Below are 16,845 nucleotides of genomic sequence, written 5' to 3'. Positions count from 1 at the left end.
GCGCGTCTTACCGCACGGCTAAGGAGGGCCCGTTCCCAACTCACACGCAGGACCGGAACGGCTGAAAATCGCAGGCAGGATAGGCTCGACTGCGGTAAGATGAATAGGGGCTTCCTTGAAGCTTTCGGCAAGTTTGCGTCCCGGTGCAGGGCTGATGAGAGGTAGATTACTGCTTATTCCATAGCTATAATTTCCGAGGAAACATCCAGCGGATCGACGGCTGTGGCTTCGGGTCCCGGGCGCCAAAAATTTACGCCCGATCTGTTGTCATTAAAGTCCCTGTAGGTAAAACCTTTCGGCCAAGGGGAGGTTGACACTGCCTTAAATTTTAATTCCATACTCATCCCAACTTTGAATGACACGAATGATAAGGTGCTTATGTCTCGTCCCTTGACGACAAGACGGGCAGCTTGTATGTCCTCGCTTCCCAGACGCTTTTTTGCCAGGGCGCACACCTGTTCGGCGGTAACGTCTCTGGCGATTCGTGATAAATACAACCAGAACATAGGCTGGGCTGCAGAAACAGTGGCTATTGCGAGCGATGGAGAGGGCGTACTACCAGTTCCGAGTAGCATTGTAGGTTGTTTGTTCGGAACTTTGTCTCCGGCCGTACTAAACAGTCTTCGGCATTTGCTTAACATTGGATGGCCACCAGTGCGTATAGAAAATTTCGGAGTGCACGAACTAGAGTTGATGAGTTTGGCAAAATTGGTTCTTATTTCAATTTTTAACCCTTTCATGGTTTCAGATTTCAGGTTTTGCATTATGTCGCTGTGAGAGTTAAGTGCATCTCCTTGTCCAACTTCATAAGCGCAGCTGACGGCATTGCGGAGGCGCATCTCCTTCATCAAGGTTGAGCAGGAGGGACACAACCAAAACAGCCAGCCTTGCTGATTTTTCATCCCTTTTTTGAATGCATTCGTCTTAACTCCTCAACATCGGGGATGAAAAATAGCCTTGCAAAAAACCTTGGCATTCAATTTGAATATCACCGATTTCACCAGCACATGGGCAGCAGACGTAAGACATAATGCTTTCAAGACAACAGAAACTGAGTTATTCGGAAATAAACAAATGCACACAAACACGGCAATTTATCACATGTACGGTTGCGGACAAAGTGCAGCTAGAGTACAAACAGCGATCAGCAAGTGGACCAGCCCCACAGAATCGATTCTTTATTCAGCAGGTAGATTTCTCAGCTTTTTCACTAGCTACACGAAATCCTCCGGCTTACTGGGATGCACAACACGGATTACTATCGAACGCTATCAAACAGAACGCAAATTGACGAATTTTGCACGGTGAAAAAACGATCAAAATAACAGATATCGAAAACATAAACATATTCCGATACCGATGTAATCCTTCTTTCTTCTTCCTCTTTCCTTCTTTCTTCTCGTTTCTTTTTTCTTTCTTCTCGCTTTTTCTTTTTCCTTCTTCCTTCTTCCATTTTTCTTCCTTCCTTCCTTATCGCTTCTTTCTTCTTCCTTCCCCATTTTTTCCTCTTTCTTTGTTCTTCTTCGAAAAATTTTCCTTCTTTCTTCTTTCTCTCATCATTTTCTGCTGGACCTAGCGTTCTTCCATCGGCCGTGCTAAAAAAAATGCTCCGATATTTTAGCTGTGCCACTTTGTCTTCTATTCAACCTATCACTCCAGCAGAGGAAATTTCCAGTGCAGTGGAAATGCTCTACTATGTTCCCAGTGTTCAAGAAAGGCGACAAACGAGATGTGAGAAACTACCGTGGCATTACATCACTCGGAGTGGAGTCGAAAGTGTTCGAGTCGCTGATGAACGATAGAATGTTCGCTTCCTGCAGAAATTACATCAGCCCTTATCAGCATGGTTTCTTTCCCGGTCGCTCTGTGGAAACGAATCTTGTCAGAAAAATATATATAGCTCTTTTAGTGGGGTGTATTCAACCGTCTAAGACGAATTAAGTACTGTCCATTTAATTCCACCAGTTAATTTTCGTTATCTTTGCAGATACGTATTTCGACCACAACTGTGTGGTCGTCTTCAGTGTCTTGTACTTGACTCGACTGACTGTCGACTGAAGTCGAGTCGAGTACAAGACACTGAAGACGACCACACAGTTGTGGTCGAAATACGTATCTGCAAAGATAACGAAAATTAACTGGTGGAATTAAATGGACAGTACTTAATTCGTCTTAGACGGTTGAATCTTGTCAGTTTTACTTCGTTTTGCATGGAGAACATGAGTAGAAAATTCTAAATAGACGCCGTTTACATCGATCTCAAATCTGCTTTTGACAAAGTTAACCATGACCTGCTGTTTGCAAAACTAGAAAAAATGGGCTGTTCTTTTGCTTTATGCACGTGGCTCCGATCTTATCTGGTTGGACGCCAAATGTCGATCAATATTGGAAATAATTCATCCGACTATTTCTCGAACCTTTCTGGTGTTCCACAAGGTAGCACCCTTGGACCATTGCTATTCTCGCTTTTCATAAACGATGTAACCCTTATTTTGCGACGTGGAGGTATGCTGCTGTTATTTGCCGATGACCTCAAAATGTATGTAGTTGTTCGAGACCTCACTGACTGCTATGAACTACAGAACCTTCTTGAAATCTTCAATGGCTGGTATACTCGGAATATAATGGTTCTCAGCATTCCTAAGTGCTGTGTCATAAGTTTCCGACGAACAACTAATTTCGTCCAGTTTGACTTTAGTATTGGTGGTTCTCCACTTCAACGGGTTGATCATGTAAAAGACCTAGGAGTTATTTTGGATGAAAAGCTTACCTACACCCGCCACTTTACAAATATCATCGATAGAGCCAATCACCTGCTTGGCTTCATGTTCAAAATATCCAATGAGTTTCAAGATCCGTTGTGTTACAAATCGTAGTACTGCTCCCTGGTTCGCTCAATACTAGAGTTTGCGTCTGCTGTTTGGAATCCCTACCAGGCTGTATGGAATGAGCGGTTCGAATCTGTCCAAAGAAGATTCGTCAGATATGCTTTGCGCAGCCTTCCATGGAGTGACCCGTTGAATTTGCCTGCCTATGGTGATCGCTGTCGTCTACTCGGGTTGGATACTCTAGCCAAGCGGAGGAATGTTGCTCAGTGTGTTTTTATTGCCAAGATTTTAACATTCGAATACGATGCTCCTGAGTTGCTGTCGAGAATTAGTTTATACGCACTCGTCCGAACGCTTCGAGCGCGAGCGCTGCTACACGAGGAGCCACAAGCAACTAACTATGCTGCTAACAGTTCCATTGTCGCCATGATTCATCGATTCAACGAAGTGTCCGACGAATTTGATTTCCAGATTTCAACATCCAGATTTCGCTGTCGTTTGCTGATCCGTATGTAATGTTTTTAATGTTTGACCACAACTAGATTTAAGAATTTCATGTAGACAGCACAGTCCGATGAATAAATTACAAATACAAATTTCTTCCTTTTTGCTTTCTTCACTCTTCCTTATTTCTTCTTCCTTATTCCTTCTTACTTGTTCTTTCTACCTTCTTGCTTCTTACCCAAGCAGCACAAGTCAGACAAAATCGGTTGCAGCAACTTGTTTGAGATTATACCTGGTCACATACGAGTTGCAGTAACCTAAGTGGAATATGTGTGCTGCTAGGGATTTCTTCTTCCTTATTCCTTCTTACTTATTTTTTCTATCTTCTTGCTTCTTCTTTAATCCTTCTTACTTCTTCTTTCTACCTCCCTGCTTCTTTTTTTTCCTTCTTCCTTCTTCTTTCTTCATTCTTCCTCCTCCCTTCTTCCTTCTTCCCTCTTCTTTCTACTTTCGCCTTCTTCTTTCCTCCCTCTTCCTGCTTCTTTCTTCCTGCTTTCTCTCTCTTTTTTCCTTCTTCTTTTTTTTCTTCCTTTTTGCTTCTTCCTTTTTCCTTTTCCCTTCTTTTTTCTTCATTTTTCCTTTTTTTCTTTTTACTTCTTCTTTCTTCCTTCTTCCTTCTTCCTTCTACCTTTTTTTTCTTCCGTCTTCCTTCTTCCTTCCTCTTTCTGCTTCTTCTTTCCTCCCTCTTCCTTCTTCTTTCTTCCTCCTTCCTTCTCCCTTTTCTTTCTTCCTTCTTCCATACACAACGAGATCAACTGAAGTAATTAAATAATTGAAATCATGACGGCAAATTTTTATTTCAAACTTTGCCCCCTGTCTCAACCACTACTCATGCAAGATTTTACGTTGAATAAGAATAGATAGTTTACATAAAAGATATTTTAGTTACGAGATAAAGATTGTCGCTGTCGTCGCTGCCCGGAACATCTTTTGGTGGCGAGGATAGGGTGCTAAATGTCAATGAAGGAAAATACATACGATTTGACAGTTAGGTGCCCGCCAGAGTAAACGCGACGAGCGATGCGACGCGACGCGACTCACGTAAAAGAATAACAATCATTATCAACAGGTTGTCAAATTGCACTGTCGCGTTGCGTCGCATCGCACGTCGCGTTTACTCTGGCTTCGCCCTTAGGTACCATACATGTTTCGGGCAGCAGAACAAAGGGAACCGAAGCGACAATCTTTATCTTGTAACTAAAATATCTTTTGTTTACATGGATAGTGTTAGAGAAGCTTCGAATTTGAAAACGTAGTTGAAGAAAAAAAAATAACAGTGAAAGTGTTTTAACCTCTATTGAAACCTAGAGAAAATCCGGCATACACCATGGACGGGAAGGGGAATGTTCTCAGTGGGGATAGTATTTGTTTGTTTGCAATTGTCAATTTACAAGAGAAAGAATCAAATAAAAGATCTCGCACTGTCCCATTTAATTCCACCACTTGATTTTAACATTATCAGATACGTATTTCGAACAGACACTGAAGACGGCCTTACTGTTGAGGTCGAAATACGTATCTGTTAAAGTAATAATCAAGTGGTGGAATTAAAACTCGTCTTATGACAAGTGAAGACATTCCGCGAAAAGCTAAAAAAACTCTTATCAAAAGATCTTTGCTAGCTGTAAAGACGTACCTTAAGTTCATCTGCTGTGACCAGCCCGGCAGAAATAATTTTTTCCTTGAAAGATGAGATAGGATCTCTTGTTTGGCGAACTTCTTGAACTTCATCACGTGTTCTATAACTTGTTCCAGGATCTGACATTGAGTGTCCAGAGTATCTAATGGATTCACGAATATAAAAATTTAAGAAAAAATCAACTTAATAAATCCTACCTGTAAGTGTATACTTCCATAACCAAAGGGCCGTTTTTTAGAACATAGTCGATAGCAAAATCAGTAGCCAGTTTGACCGCAATCACATCCATTCCATCTACCCAAATTCCTGGCAACACATCTCCCCGCTGGTAGTAATTAGTGTTGCAGGACGAACGGCTTGCACTGGTTCCCATCCCTAGGATAATGAATTTAGTATAGTAGGTTAAAATATTGTTTGAAAAAATCTATTCTGTTAGTGTTACCGTAACCGTTATTCTCGCATACAAAAATACAAGGCAGGTTCCAAAGGTACGCCATGTTGTAAGCTTCGAAAACTTGTCCTTGGTTTGAAGCTCCGTCTCCATATAATGATAGACAAACTCCATTGTTTCCTTTGTACTTGCAGGCCAAAGCGACACCAGCGCCAAGCGGTACTTGGGCACCTACGATTCCATTTCCACCATAGAAATTGGGGGCGTACATATGCATGGAACCACCTTTCCCGCGAGCACATCCGCTTTGTCTTCCGGTAAGCTCCGACAGAACACCTTTCAGACTTACTCCCATTAAATTAGTCCAGCCGTGTACCCGGTAAGCCGAAATGATGTTATCCTGTGACCGCATTGCCGCCTTCATTCCCACGGCACATGCTTCTTGTCCTGAGTAAAGATGACAAAAGCCTCGGACAATTTTCTCTTTGTACAAATTTCCTGCAGAAGTTTCCAATCTTCTAATTAATTGCATGGCCTTGTAGTATGTAATCGCTTCATCTCTAGTTATCTTTGCTGATGTTGCTGGTCCTGTTTCTAAATTATGCAATTTGAACGGCTGAAAATGATAAATTTGAACAGTGTTCAATTCAATAGTGTTATTTTTTTATGAATAATTTAATGACTACCATGGGGGATCGAAATCCGTACACTTAAGCACCTTGGCATATAAAAAAGTCATTAGAAAATAGGAATCGAATGTAAATAAAACGTTTTTCATTGACATAGGAGCATGAAGGCTTCTACTTTTGAAGTGTTTCACATTTACTCATTATAAACTACGAAAAACATAATAAAATCAACTACTCCTGACTCGAAATTCGTCCACCGTGGATGGATTTCGAATCAAAGGATCAAAATCCGTACACCTATTTTTAAACCAAATATTCAAATTGAAACAGTCTGATTGACTAAACTACCACTGTGAATAGTTCGATACGCACCTTAAGAAGCGATCCCTTCGATTTGTATTCCCCTTATCTTATGTAATGATTCGCAATTAGCAAATAAACAGTTACTTTTGGAGCAATAACGATCCGACGGGCACAAGAAGGCGAGGTGCGCAGCGGGCAAGGTGGATCGATCAGGTGGAAGATGACTTGCGGACCCTCCGTAGACTGCGTGGTTGGCGACGTGTAGCCATGGACCGAGCCGAATGGAGAAGACTCTTATATACCGCACAGGCCACTTCGGCCTTAGTCTGAATAAATAATAATAAATAATTTTGGTGCAATAATGCTCTACTCGAAAACAAAATGGCGGCAAAAACTCCGCGTTTGATGGGTGACGATTTGTTTTTGATTTTTGTTGTTTTAATTTCAAAGCCTTCTTTCCATTTCTATGCCCTAAAAGCTTACTGCCAAGTATCTGAACAATACAAGATAAATTATTTTTACATTAATTACCTTCGGTGCTGTACGGATTTCGGTCCCGCACGGTATAGGGAAAACTGGGCACACGTGATTCCCCCTGTTTTCTCGAAAACTAATAACATTTCCATACAACTGATATGTGTAAACAAATCAGTTCGACAGATGATCAGGGATGTCAAAAAATCGCTTCTAGCGACCAACGAACATGTATACACACCTTATGTGAGGTTCATAAGCATCATCGTCAGTAAGCGATGCTTTTGCGCTCTCCACCCTTAGACGATCCCCACCAGTGCGTAAATAAAGCCAAAATAGCAACCTCTATCATGACGCGAACTCGCACCGGTCGTTGGTAAACGGGTTTGGGAAATGTAAACGCAACCTTCGGTGAATAGCGAGTTGGCAAATTTGGCGACCCGCTCCAACCGTTGCCAAACCATCACACGGAAATAAAGAGTAACGCATAAATAAAAAATGTGCCGCCTTCTGAAAAACTCTTCGGTTATTCATCATCAAAACCATTGTGATGGAGGTCAGTTTAGTTTGGATTTCAACTGATTGGCGGCGCTAGTGCATATGAAATAACCTGATAGGTTAGTTACTCGAAATCTGGAATTTTTAGAATATTGGCGTCTTCTACAAAGTTATTCGGGAGGTCAAAACCATCATGACGAAAACAAGTTTAATTTGAAATATAACCGCTTGGCGGTGCTAGTGAATTGGAAATAACCTAAAAGGTTAGATATTTCGATAGTTGAAATCTTAAGAATATTGCCGTCTTCTGCAAAGTTGTTCGGATGATTAAAACCAAGATTAAAGCCATCATGACGAGCGAGTTTAGTTAATAATACAAACGCTTGGCGGCACTAGGGTATTGGAAATAACCCGATAGGTCAGGTATCTCAAAATATGTAATTTTTAGAATATTGCCGTATTGTTCGGGTGGTGGAAACCGTCATGATGCAAGCAAGTTTAGTTTTAAACACAATCGCTTAGCGGCGCTAGTGTATAAGAAATAAACTGATAGGTTAAATATCTCAAATCTGGAGTTTTCAGAATATTGCCGTATTCTACAAAGTTATGGCCCACCTACAATGGTGAGTGCAGCAGCGCGTTTTGGCAGAGAATTCATGGGTTAACTGTCAAAACGCGCCGCTGCGCTCATCATTGTGGGAGCCCCTTTACTTGCCATAAGACGAGTTCGTACAATTCCATTTAATTCCACCACTTGGTTGTACCTTTGACAGATACTTATTTCGACTTCTACAGTAAGGCCATCTTCAATGCCTCGTACTTGACTCGATTCGACTCAACTCGAGCGCCAACGACTATTGCGGTTTCAAACGTAACTTCTGGTTTGACTCTGGGTGCTGCGGATAGAACCGCTTTTCTGCGCTCAAGCGAGTAGAGGGATATTTTGAAATCACTCCCATAAACAAAATTATTTTGCAGTTACTCGGCTGTCAAACATTTCCCGCTCTTCGAATTTCTCTTTCCACGCTAAATGAGGGCGCACAAATGCGCTAGACTCTACATGACTTAACGATTGTTTACATACATTCATGCTACAATCAGCTGCTGAATCTCAAGAAATTTCGTAACGAGTGCTTTTAGTTGCATTCCTACTAATTTTCCACTCGAAATATAATGTGAGAATATTTGTTACAAAGGATACAAAACTCAAAAAAAGTTAATTTTTATTTTTTCACCAAATAATAACAATACTTCTCAATATTAGATCAGAAACGAACATAACCACAATCTTCAATGTTTGGCTCCGGCACAATAGCAAATTTTGGCTTCAGTTTGACAACCAAATCGATTCTATCCGCACCACTCAGGTTTGACTACCCTTTTAAATCTTACATAATAACCAACCTAACAGATAATTCGGATAACTTTGTAGAAGATGGCCACTTTTCAACTCTTACGGATTCAGAAATATTTAACCTAACAGGTAATTTCTCATACACTAGCGCCGCTATGCGTATGAATTCCAAACTAAACTAGTCATAAATGTTATGGCTACCCGAACAACTTTGTAGGAGACAAAATCTTTCTAAGTTTTATAGATCTCGAGATATCCACCTCACTAAATTATTGCATATAAGCTAGCGCCACCTAGCAGATGTGTGTCTAGCTAATCTGATAATCACAAAATGCATTACGCACATATTTATATCACCGACGAACCGACGTGTCACTAGCGCTCTCTGATTGTCCCACACTTTTTAACGGCCATTCGCTTTTGCGGGCGATCGCTCCTGTCAAATGAGCTAAGACACAACTCCGCTGCAATGTTAATACACGCAGGTTGGTGGCTGAGCTACGAAAACTTCGCGAGCCATTATGGTGGTGGCACTAGTGTTCGATGATTTTTCATCATGGCGTCGTGGGCAGCAAATTTGAATTATTTTCCATGGGGTGACACGTCGGTTCGTCGGTGTTTATATTACAAAAGTTGGAGCGCGTTCTGAAAGATTTGAAAATAAATAATATTTTTTCCTGATTTTATTTATTTCCGTGTTTGCCTCAATAGCAACCGGATATTCACCACCGGTGCGAAGCATGATTGCATTTCAACAACCTTGATAGAAACAACCGGTGCGAGAACAAGTGCATAAATAAAATATGAACGCATTTCGTTCTTATACTAGACACTTATTTGGATACAAATCGGTGGGGATCGTCTTATTCGTGTGTGGAGCGTTTCGGGTAGTGAGCTACATGGAGCTACCGTGATCTCAGGGTCTGTCTCAATTGGATAATTAAACTGAAATTAAACTTAAAAGTGACATTTCAATAATTATCGAATAACCCTGCTCGCAGAGCAAGATTACTTTTGACAGATATCGAATCATTTTCCATAGATGTCCTATTGGAATTGCTGGGTAGCACCAGCCACTCTTATAACGGGGTGATTTTTTAATTTTCGAACTGTCACTTTTAAGTTTAATTCTCCAAATGAGACAGACCCTCAGGAGAGCAATATTTAAATGAATCGGTGTCGTCTACACTCACAGCTTGTAACTCACGCGATTCAAAGTTTATCGTGAGAGCACGCAAAAACCCGTTACTCTCAGTGTGTACAGTTCTCGCGTGATTTTTGAAAACGTCGTAAGTCCAAATGAGAGACTCTCTTTCATTACGCTCTCTTTTGCTAATATCTAGCCTAGTTTAAAATTTGTTGCAATATTTTAACCTCAGCACACTAGACAAAGCTATTTTCTTCAAATCGGTACTGGAAAATCCAATGTAAATGTGATTTTGTTGTTTAATTTCAAAGCCTTCTTTCCATTTCTATGCCCTAAAGCTTGCCAAGTATCTGAACAATACAAGATAAATTATTTTTACATTAATTACCTTCGGTGCTGCGGATTTCGGTCCCGCACGGTATAGGAAAACTGGGCACGTGATTCCCCTGTTTTCTCGAAAACTAATAACATTTCCATACAACTGATATGTAAACAAATCAGTTCGACAGATGCAGGGATGTCAAAAATCGCTGCGACCAACGAACATGTACACACCTTATGTGAGGTTCATAAGCATCATCGTCAGTAAGCGATGCTTTGCGCTCTCCACTATGAGAGTCCCCACCAGTGCGTAAATAAAGCCAAAATAGCACATCTATCGACGCGAACTCGCACCGGTCGTTGGTAAAGCGGTTTGGGAAATGTAAACGCAACCTTCGGTGAATAGCGAGTTGGCAAATTTGGCGACCCGCTCCAATCTTGCCAAACCATCACACGGAAATAAAGAGTAACGCATAAATAAAAATGTGCCTTCGAAAAACTCTTCGGTTATTCATCATCAAAACCATTGTGATGGAGGTCAGTTTAATTTGGATTTCAACTGATTGGCGGCTAGTGCATATGAAATAACCTGATAGGTTGGTTACTCGAAATCTGGAATTTTAGAATATTGGCGTCTTCTACAAAGTTATTCGGGAGGTCAAACCATCATGACGAAAACAAGTTTAATTTGAAATATAACCGCTTGGCAGTGCTATTGATGGAAATAACCTAAAGGTTAGATATTTCGATAGTTGATCTTATCCGACGGGCATAAGAAGGCGAGGTGCGCAGCGGGCGGGTAGATCGATCAGGTGAAAGGTGACTTGCGGACCCTCTGTGACTACGTGGTCGTGGTTGGCGACGTGTAGCCATGGACCAAGCCGAATGGAGAAGACTCTTATATACCGCACAGGCCACTTCGCCTTAGTCTGAATAAATATTATTTATTATTATTTATTTATTTATTTAGAAGGACGAAGGACACCAAAGAAGAATGTTGTTTGTTTTTGATTCGTATCGGAGGCGGTGTACAACCGTAATTTTTGTTGATTTAGCTTCGCTGCGTCGCTTTGCTTTTTTATGAGCATGCGTGAAAAAATAAAAATGAGACAGTTGTACGTTGCTTCCTGCATCGAGTGGTGTGCCTGAAAACGCGAGCACTTTGAAACTTCTGGATTCCGTCAGGAGCAGGGATTGAACTTATCATTTCATTATCATTTAGTATTCAGCCAATAACTCATTCCAGAGGCGGAATTCCGAAAAGTGTTGTATATGGACTTCTAGCGCTGATTCCCTCTACAACTTTGTTCAAGCCCAACAATCCTTTGTTCTTTGTTTCACAGCTCCCTTCATTAGCATTTTATCAATCCCATAATAAAAAGGTTACAAATCCTCATGTGCTTCACATTAAAAACCAACATAAGTCCATTTAAGCGGGTTGGAATTATACTTCAAAACTTTCCATATAATTTGGTAGCAACCGCTGTAAGCTCGCTGCGCTTCTGTACAGTTGGTAAGGGCATATCGTCCCGCTTCTACACTGGGGCGTTTTGACCAGTGAAACGTATTTTTGAAAAACGTTACATTTTGAAGATGGAAGCAATTTTATATCATATTAACCACTGAGAAAAGTTATTTGGCTGCCCAACTGAGTGTTTTGTGCAAGTTTTGCGTGATGTACGCAAGTTGCCGCTTCAGAATGTTGACCAAACAAACATTGAAAGTTACATCAAAACTGTAACTTTTTGTATTTTCCGTAATACAAAAATGTTCCCATATTCACATAGCAATTGGTTTTGCAAATATTTATAGGTACCAACTGATTGATATCGTCCTTCCTACACCGCACTGGGGCGTTTTGACCAGTGAAACGCGCTTTTTGAAAAACGTTACATTTTTGAAGATGGAAGCAATTTTATATCTGAGAAAAGTTATTTGTCAGTTGCCTAACTGAGTGTTCCGTGTAAGTTTTGCGGACAGTATGTGCTGTCGCTCCAGAATGTTGAGCAAACAAACATTGAAAGTTATGATTAAAGTTCACAGACAAACAGACATAACACTCGTCAAATTTCCATCGTTCACTGATTTACTGGGTCGAATGAAATAATCATTAGTTAGCGAATTGATCTACTCGCGGCGCCTGCTGCGTAGGATTTTGCTCTAGTTTGATCGTGTTTGCTCACTACCGCCATGTGGTTCGTGATTTTGCCCAACTAATTGAAATCTCAACAGATGTCGTTAGTGTTTGAACGACGATGAATTTGATGAGTGAATGTTCAATGTGTTATGTCTGTTTGTCCAAAGTCAAAACTGTAACTTTTTGTATTTTTCTATTATTTTGTACATGTAACACAAAAATGCTCCCATATTCACATAGGATTATGGTTTTGCCAAATATTTAAGTAGGTACCTGTAACTGATTTTTGACCCTTTAGTTAGTTATGTAGTTTTCTAGAAATCAAAGTAAAGCGTTTTGGCCAGGTGTGGGGGCCTATTATAATTGCTGTCTTCACCTTAAATTAAATTATGCAGCACTATCTATATTTATTAAACGAAACTACAAGTCATCGCTAATAATTTGTGCTTGTATTTTCTTTATGCAACAAAGTTACTTCAAAATTCTGCTATTATTATTAGTGCGTTTTTACTTGTAATAAAGAGATTTGTAGCACAGAGCAAACAGACATAACACATTGAACATTCAATCATCAAATTCCATCGTCGTTCAAACATTAACGACATCTGTAGATTTCTGTTAGCGGCAAACTCACGAAACAGATGGCGGTAGTGAGTAAACGTCAAACTAGAGCAAACCGTCGATGTGCGCGCCACGAGTGATCGATTGGCCAACTAATGTTTATTTGAATTGACCAGTAAATCAGTGAACGATGGAATTTTGACGAGGTGTTATGTCTGTTTGTCTGTGCTTGTAGATTGATACTTGTAGATTCATTTATGCAACAGAAAAATACATGTTACAAGTTACTCTACTAATATTATATTTATTAATATAATATATTTAAATATTTATTTATATTATATAATTTATTTATATAATATATTTAATAAAATATATCTTCTTCTTATTGGCATTACATCCCTGCACACTGGGACAGAAGCCGCCTCGCAGCTTAGTGTTCATTGAGCACTTCCACAGTTATTAACTGCGAGGTTTCTAAGCCAAGTTACCATTTTTGCATTTGTAGAGATTCGTAGAGGCTAACACGATTGCGATACTTTTATGCCCAGGGAAGTCGAGAGGACAATTTCCAATTACACTATGTGGAAATTACAGTATGGAAATTTTGGTTAAGACAAATTTCTTGTGGAAATTTAAAGGGGTTTTTTATGAGGAGCTCAGTAGAACTATTATTATAAATTTCCACTATAGTTTTTTAGCTTAAGCTGAATTTTCAATTTTCAATTGGTCAGGGTTCAGCCAAATCGCACCAAGCGCCAATGAAAAATTATCGATTTTCTTGCAACAAATTTCCGTGTAGCGTATCTAATTGATCACCAAATCGTATCGGATAGTCCTTCTAGCCTATAACTAGAGGATACCCAACGACAAATGTGCGAATGAATTGATATGATTTACTTTTGGTTTTCACTCTGCGGAACAAAATATCACAAATCAAGTCGCAAGCAAGGCGCTTGCTTAGTGCGGCTTTCAACTGAACCCTGACCAATTCTCGCTTTATTTAAACAAGAAATTCCTCATCTCTGAAACTAAAACTCACGAAAAATTCTTTTTTAAATTTTACTGAAAAGTCTTTTAAAAATTCACTGGAAAATTCAAAGAGTTTCCTCGAAGGAGATATTTAGATGAATGTGTGGAATAATGGTATGCATCTGAGAGTATGCATATGCCATTCAGAAGGAATTGGAAAAAATCTGGTTCTAGCTCAACTTGGTTGAATAGGCTCAAATCTAGTCATGGACGATCGGTCATTGGCGTTCCGATGTAATGATCGAAATAACCTTTTACAGCCGACGTCAGAATCGACTCCGCTGCCAAGAAAATTCAAACGAATGCGGCCATCGGAAATTTTTAACCCGCGCAGCTCAAATTTAAGTGCGAAAGAAGTCTAAATGTGTTGAGGTCCTCGCTTTCTGACCGTCTTCCAATGCGGTTGGTTGAGTTTGCGCTCTCACTTTTTGTGCGGAGATTCGCCTAAAAAGTGCAGAAACAATAGAACCAGTGCAGTGACCGCTTGCTCGAAACAAATGTGTAGTCATGTATAAAAAGTGCTGCCCAGATCCTTGGAAGACGTGCGCATGTTCGTAAGCTTGCATAGGGTTGATCGATTGTTATCAAGGCGCAATGCCCTTTCTAATATTGGCGATCAAGCCTTCTATGTAAATGCTTTCAAACATGTTCCAGCGTCAGAATTATTGAGGAGAGAGTATGTGCTCTTTGAAAACCTCGTAAATTTATATTTAAACAACGCATGCACCCACACAAAAACACACACACACACATTCACGCTTATATACACAAATGCATACATACAATGATGGACGTGAGTGTTCGTCATGTTTTCATAGTAAACTCTATTAAAACATGACGAATACTTTGTCTATCAGTGTTGTTACCGAGTATGCGTCAACAATGAGACACCCATGCATATAATACGCCTTTAACTAATAAAGAAAACCCAAAATTGGGTAGAGACTACGCATGGAAGTCCCCAAAAGGCGGAATACGCACGGGTAAATTGCCGACTACCTGTGTATTCCGTCTTCATCAGTGTGGACTCCACCTTAACGCTGCTACCACCCCTACCATCGAGGGTATGCGATTGGAAAATTGGAAGCAGATCCGGGGCGAAAAGAAAGAGAGAGCGAGCGAGGAAGGAAGAAAAGCAAGGCGATAGACGGGGTAATCGGGAGTTGGTGAACGCTCGAGAAAGAGCACTAATTTCTGCTGAACGTGACCAAAAGGAGAAGAGCGACGAGAAACGTGGTGAAAACTGCCAAAACCCAAAATACTGGTTCCGGACGGTAAATTTCGCCGTCCGTCACCGAAGCCGCCTTCTCGACTGGACACAGCGAGACTCGGAAAACCCACCGACCGAGTGAAAGCAACCTTCGAAGAGGCAGTGCTAATAGCCCTGTGAAAGTGTTGGCCCGAGTTCATTGGGAGCGCTAGGAACGGTTCTGAGCCCGGCGTGGGTCCTAGGCCGACCGATCCTTTTTAGGAGTACACCGATTTCCGCCCACTCGAAGTCCCGCGTACGAACACCAAGAAAAGTGAGCCGCTGCTACGTACTTAGCCACGTGGTCTTTGGTGCCCCTCGCGGAACGAACCTCTTCGAGAACGAACACCGTCCATTCGTCCATTTGGAATACTCATCTCCAGCCCGGCCGCTCGTAAAATCGCCGGAGTAAAGAAACCCTTTTCGAGCCGACGGCGAAGCTTCGCATCGGACGGACACATCCTATCACCCCAGTGAGAACTAGTTCCGGCGTGAACCCTACGGAAGTCCAGTATCATCGCGCCAAGCGCATAGCGACCCGGAGATCCAGCTCTTCCTCGTCCGAATTCGACCCTTGTCCTAAAGGCGCCAAGAAACCCGAAGTTTCAGCTCTTCCTCGGGGGAAATCGACCCTCGTCCTTGGGGCGCCACGAAAGCCGAAGTTCCAGCCCTTCCCCGGTCGAATCCGAACCCCCCCCCCCTTTTTGGGGCACCAAGCAACCTGGGGAATCAGGCATTCCTCTACCGACGCCGGAATGGACCAGACCATCGCTTCCCATCATCTCGCCGGCGGATCCCCGCAAAACATCCAAGGTATGAGCTCACATTTGTAAACGGCCGCAACGATTCTTACTAACCCGAACTAACTACTAATTCTAAGAATGAATGAAAGAAAATTAAATGAAATTAAGTAAAATATAACAATTATGTTCCTTCATTTTGAACTACTAGTCCTGAACTGCACGGGATTGTCTTGGCCTCATTGTGGTTGTCCGCTGCTCCACCTTTGTCTCTGTGTGTCCCTAAGCAGGTTCAAACCGACCCTGAGAAACCCCAACGAGGTGAGCTAGTTTGGGACGTTAGGACGTCCGCTCCACAGACGTGAGGACGTCGAAGGAGTTTGTTTCAATTGGCGATCCACGTAAAGTTATAAAAATATTCTTCAACTAGTTTACGAATATTTTTGCACCTGCTTGGGGAGACCCACGAATGGTTTGTAATAATTGGGTAAGTATGGCCTGAGCTATGCTGAGACTCCCTGAACCAATGGCCTCAGGGTCGGCACGCTCACCTCAAGCTATTCGCGGGCAGGGAACTCTCGCAATCAAAATGTAGGGAAAACCACAGAGCTTTACAATGCGACACTTTATTTCCTCCACTCTTTCACTTTCTTAAGTCTAGCTAACCTGTCTTCCTCGGGGCCCCTCTTCCTGGCAGCACTCCACCACTTCACTTCTTCTTTTTTCAACTCCTGTCCTTCCTCGTCCTCTGCCTGGCTCTCCTTCCGTCCTTCCTTGACTTCGATCTTCGATGCAGGGGCATTCACGCCGGCGACGGCGGCTGTCTTCCTCTTTGGTACTTCCTTCGCCCTTCAACGGCCTACGTAGCGTCGGTGGCTGACACCTTCCTCCTTCTGTTGCCGACGACTCGGCTCGCTGCGGCTTACCGGTGGTAACGCTGGGGTGGCAGGGATCTCCCTCGCTCCTTGCCGCGGTCCAAAACGGCTAATAAGATGGCCGAACGGCTATCGGCGGAACAATGCCGAATCAGGCCGTCAA

The 16,845-nt window shown here is 41.7% G+C and overlaps 1 protein-coding gene across 1 annotated transcript in view; it reads right to left on the bottom strand.

The window, feature by feature from the left end:
• The window catches only part of LOC134202105 (probable pyruvate dehydrogenase E1 component subunit alpha, mitochondrial), a 53,290-nt gene extending 47,314 nt beyond the window's left edge, over positions 1-5,976 (bottom strand). The window contains exons 1-3 of the mRNA XM_062677178.1: positions 5,414-5,976; positions 5,169-5,346; positions 4,969-5,113 (exon numbers count right to left, since the gene is read on the bottom strand). Coding sequence (XP_062533162.1) covers positions 4,969-5,113; positions 5,169-5,346; positions 5,414-5,894 — 804 coding nt within the window. The 5' untranslated portion in view covers positions 5,895-5,976. The remainder of the gene's footprint in view (positions 1-4,968; positions 5,114-5,168; positions 5,347-5,413) is intronic.
• Between the last annotated feature and the right edge of the window lie 10,869 nt (positions 5,977-16,845).

The sequence above is a fragment of the Armigeres subalbatus genome, unplaced genomic scaffold, assembly GCF_024139115.2.
Source record: "Armigeres subalbatus isolate Guangzhou_Male unplaced genomic scaffold, GZ_Asu_2 Contig1008, whole genome shotgun sequence".
Classification (NCBI taxonomy): domain Eukaryota; kingdom Metazoa; phylum Arthropoda; class Insecta; order Diptera; family Culicidae; genus Armigeres; species Armigeres subalbatus.
The sequence above is the reverse complement of the archived record's forward strand: the minus strand, read 5'-3'. Positions and strand labels throughout refer to the sequence as shown.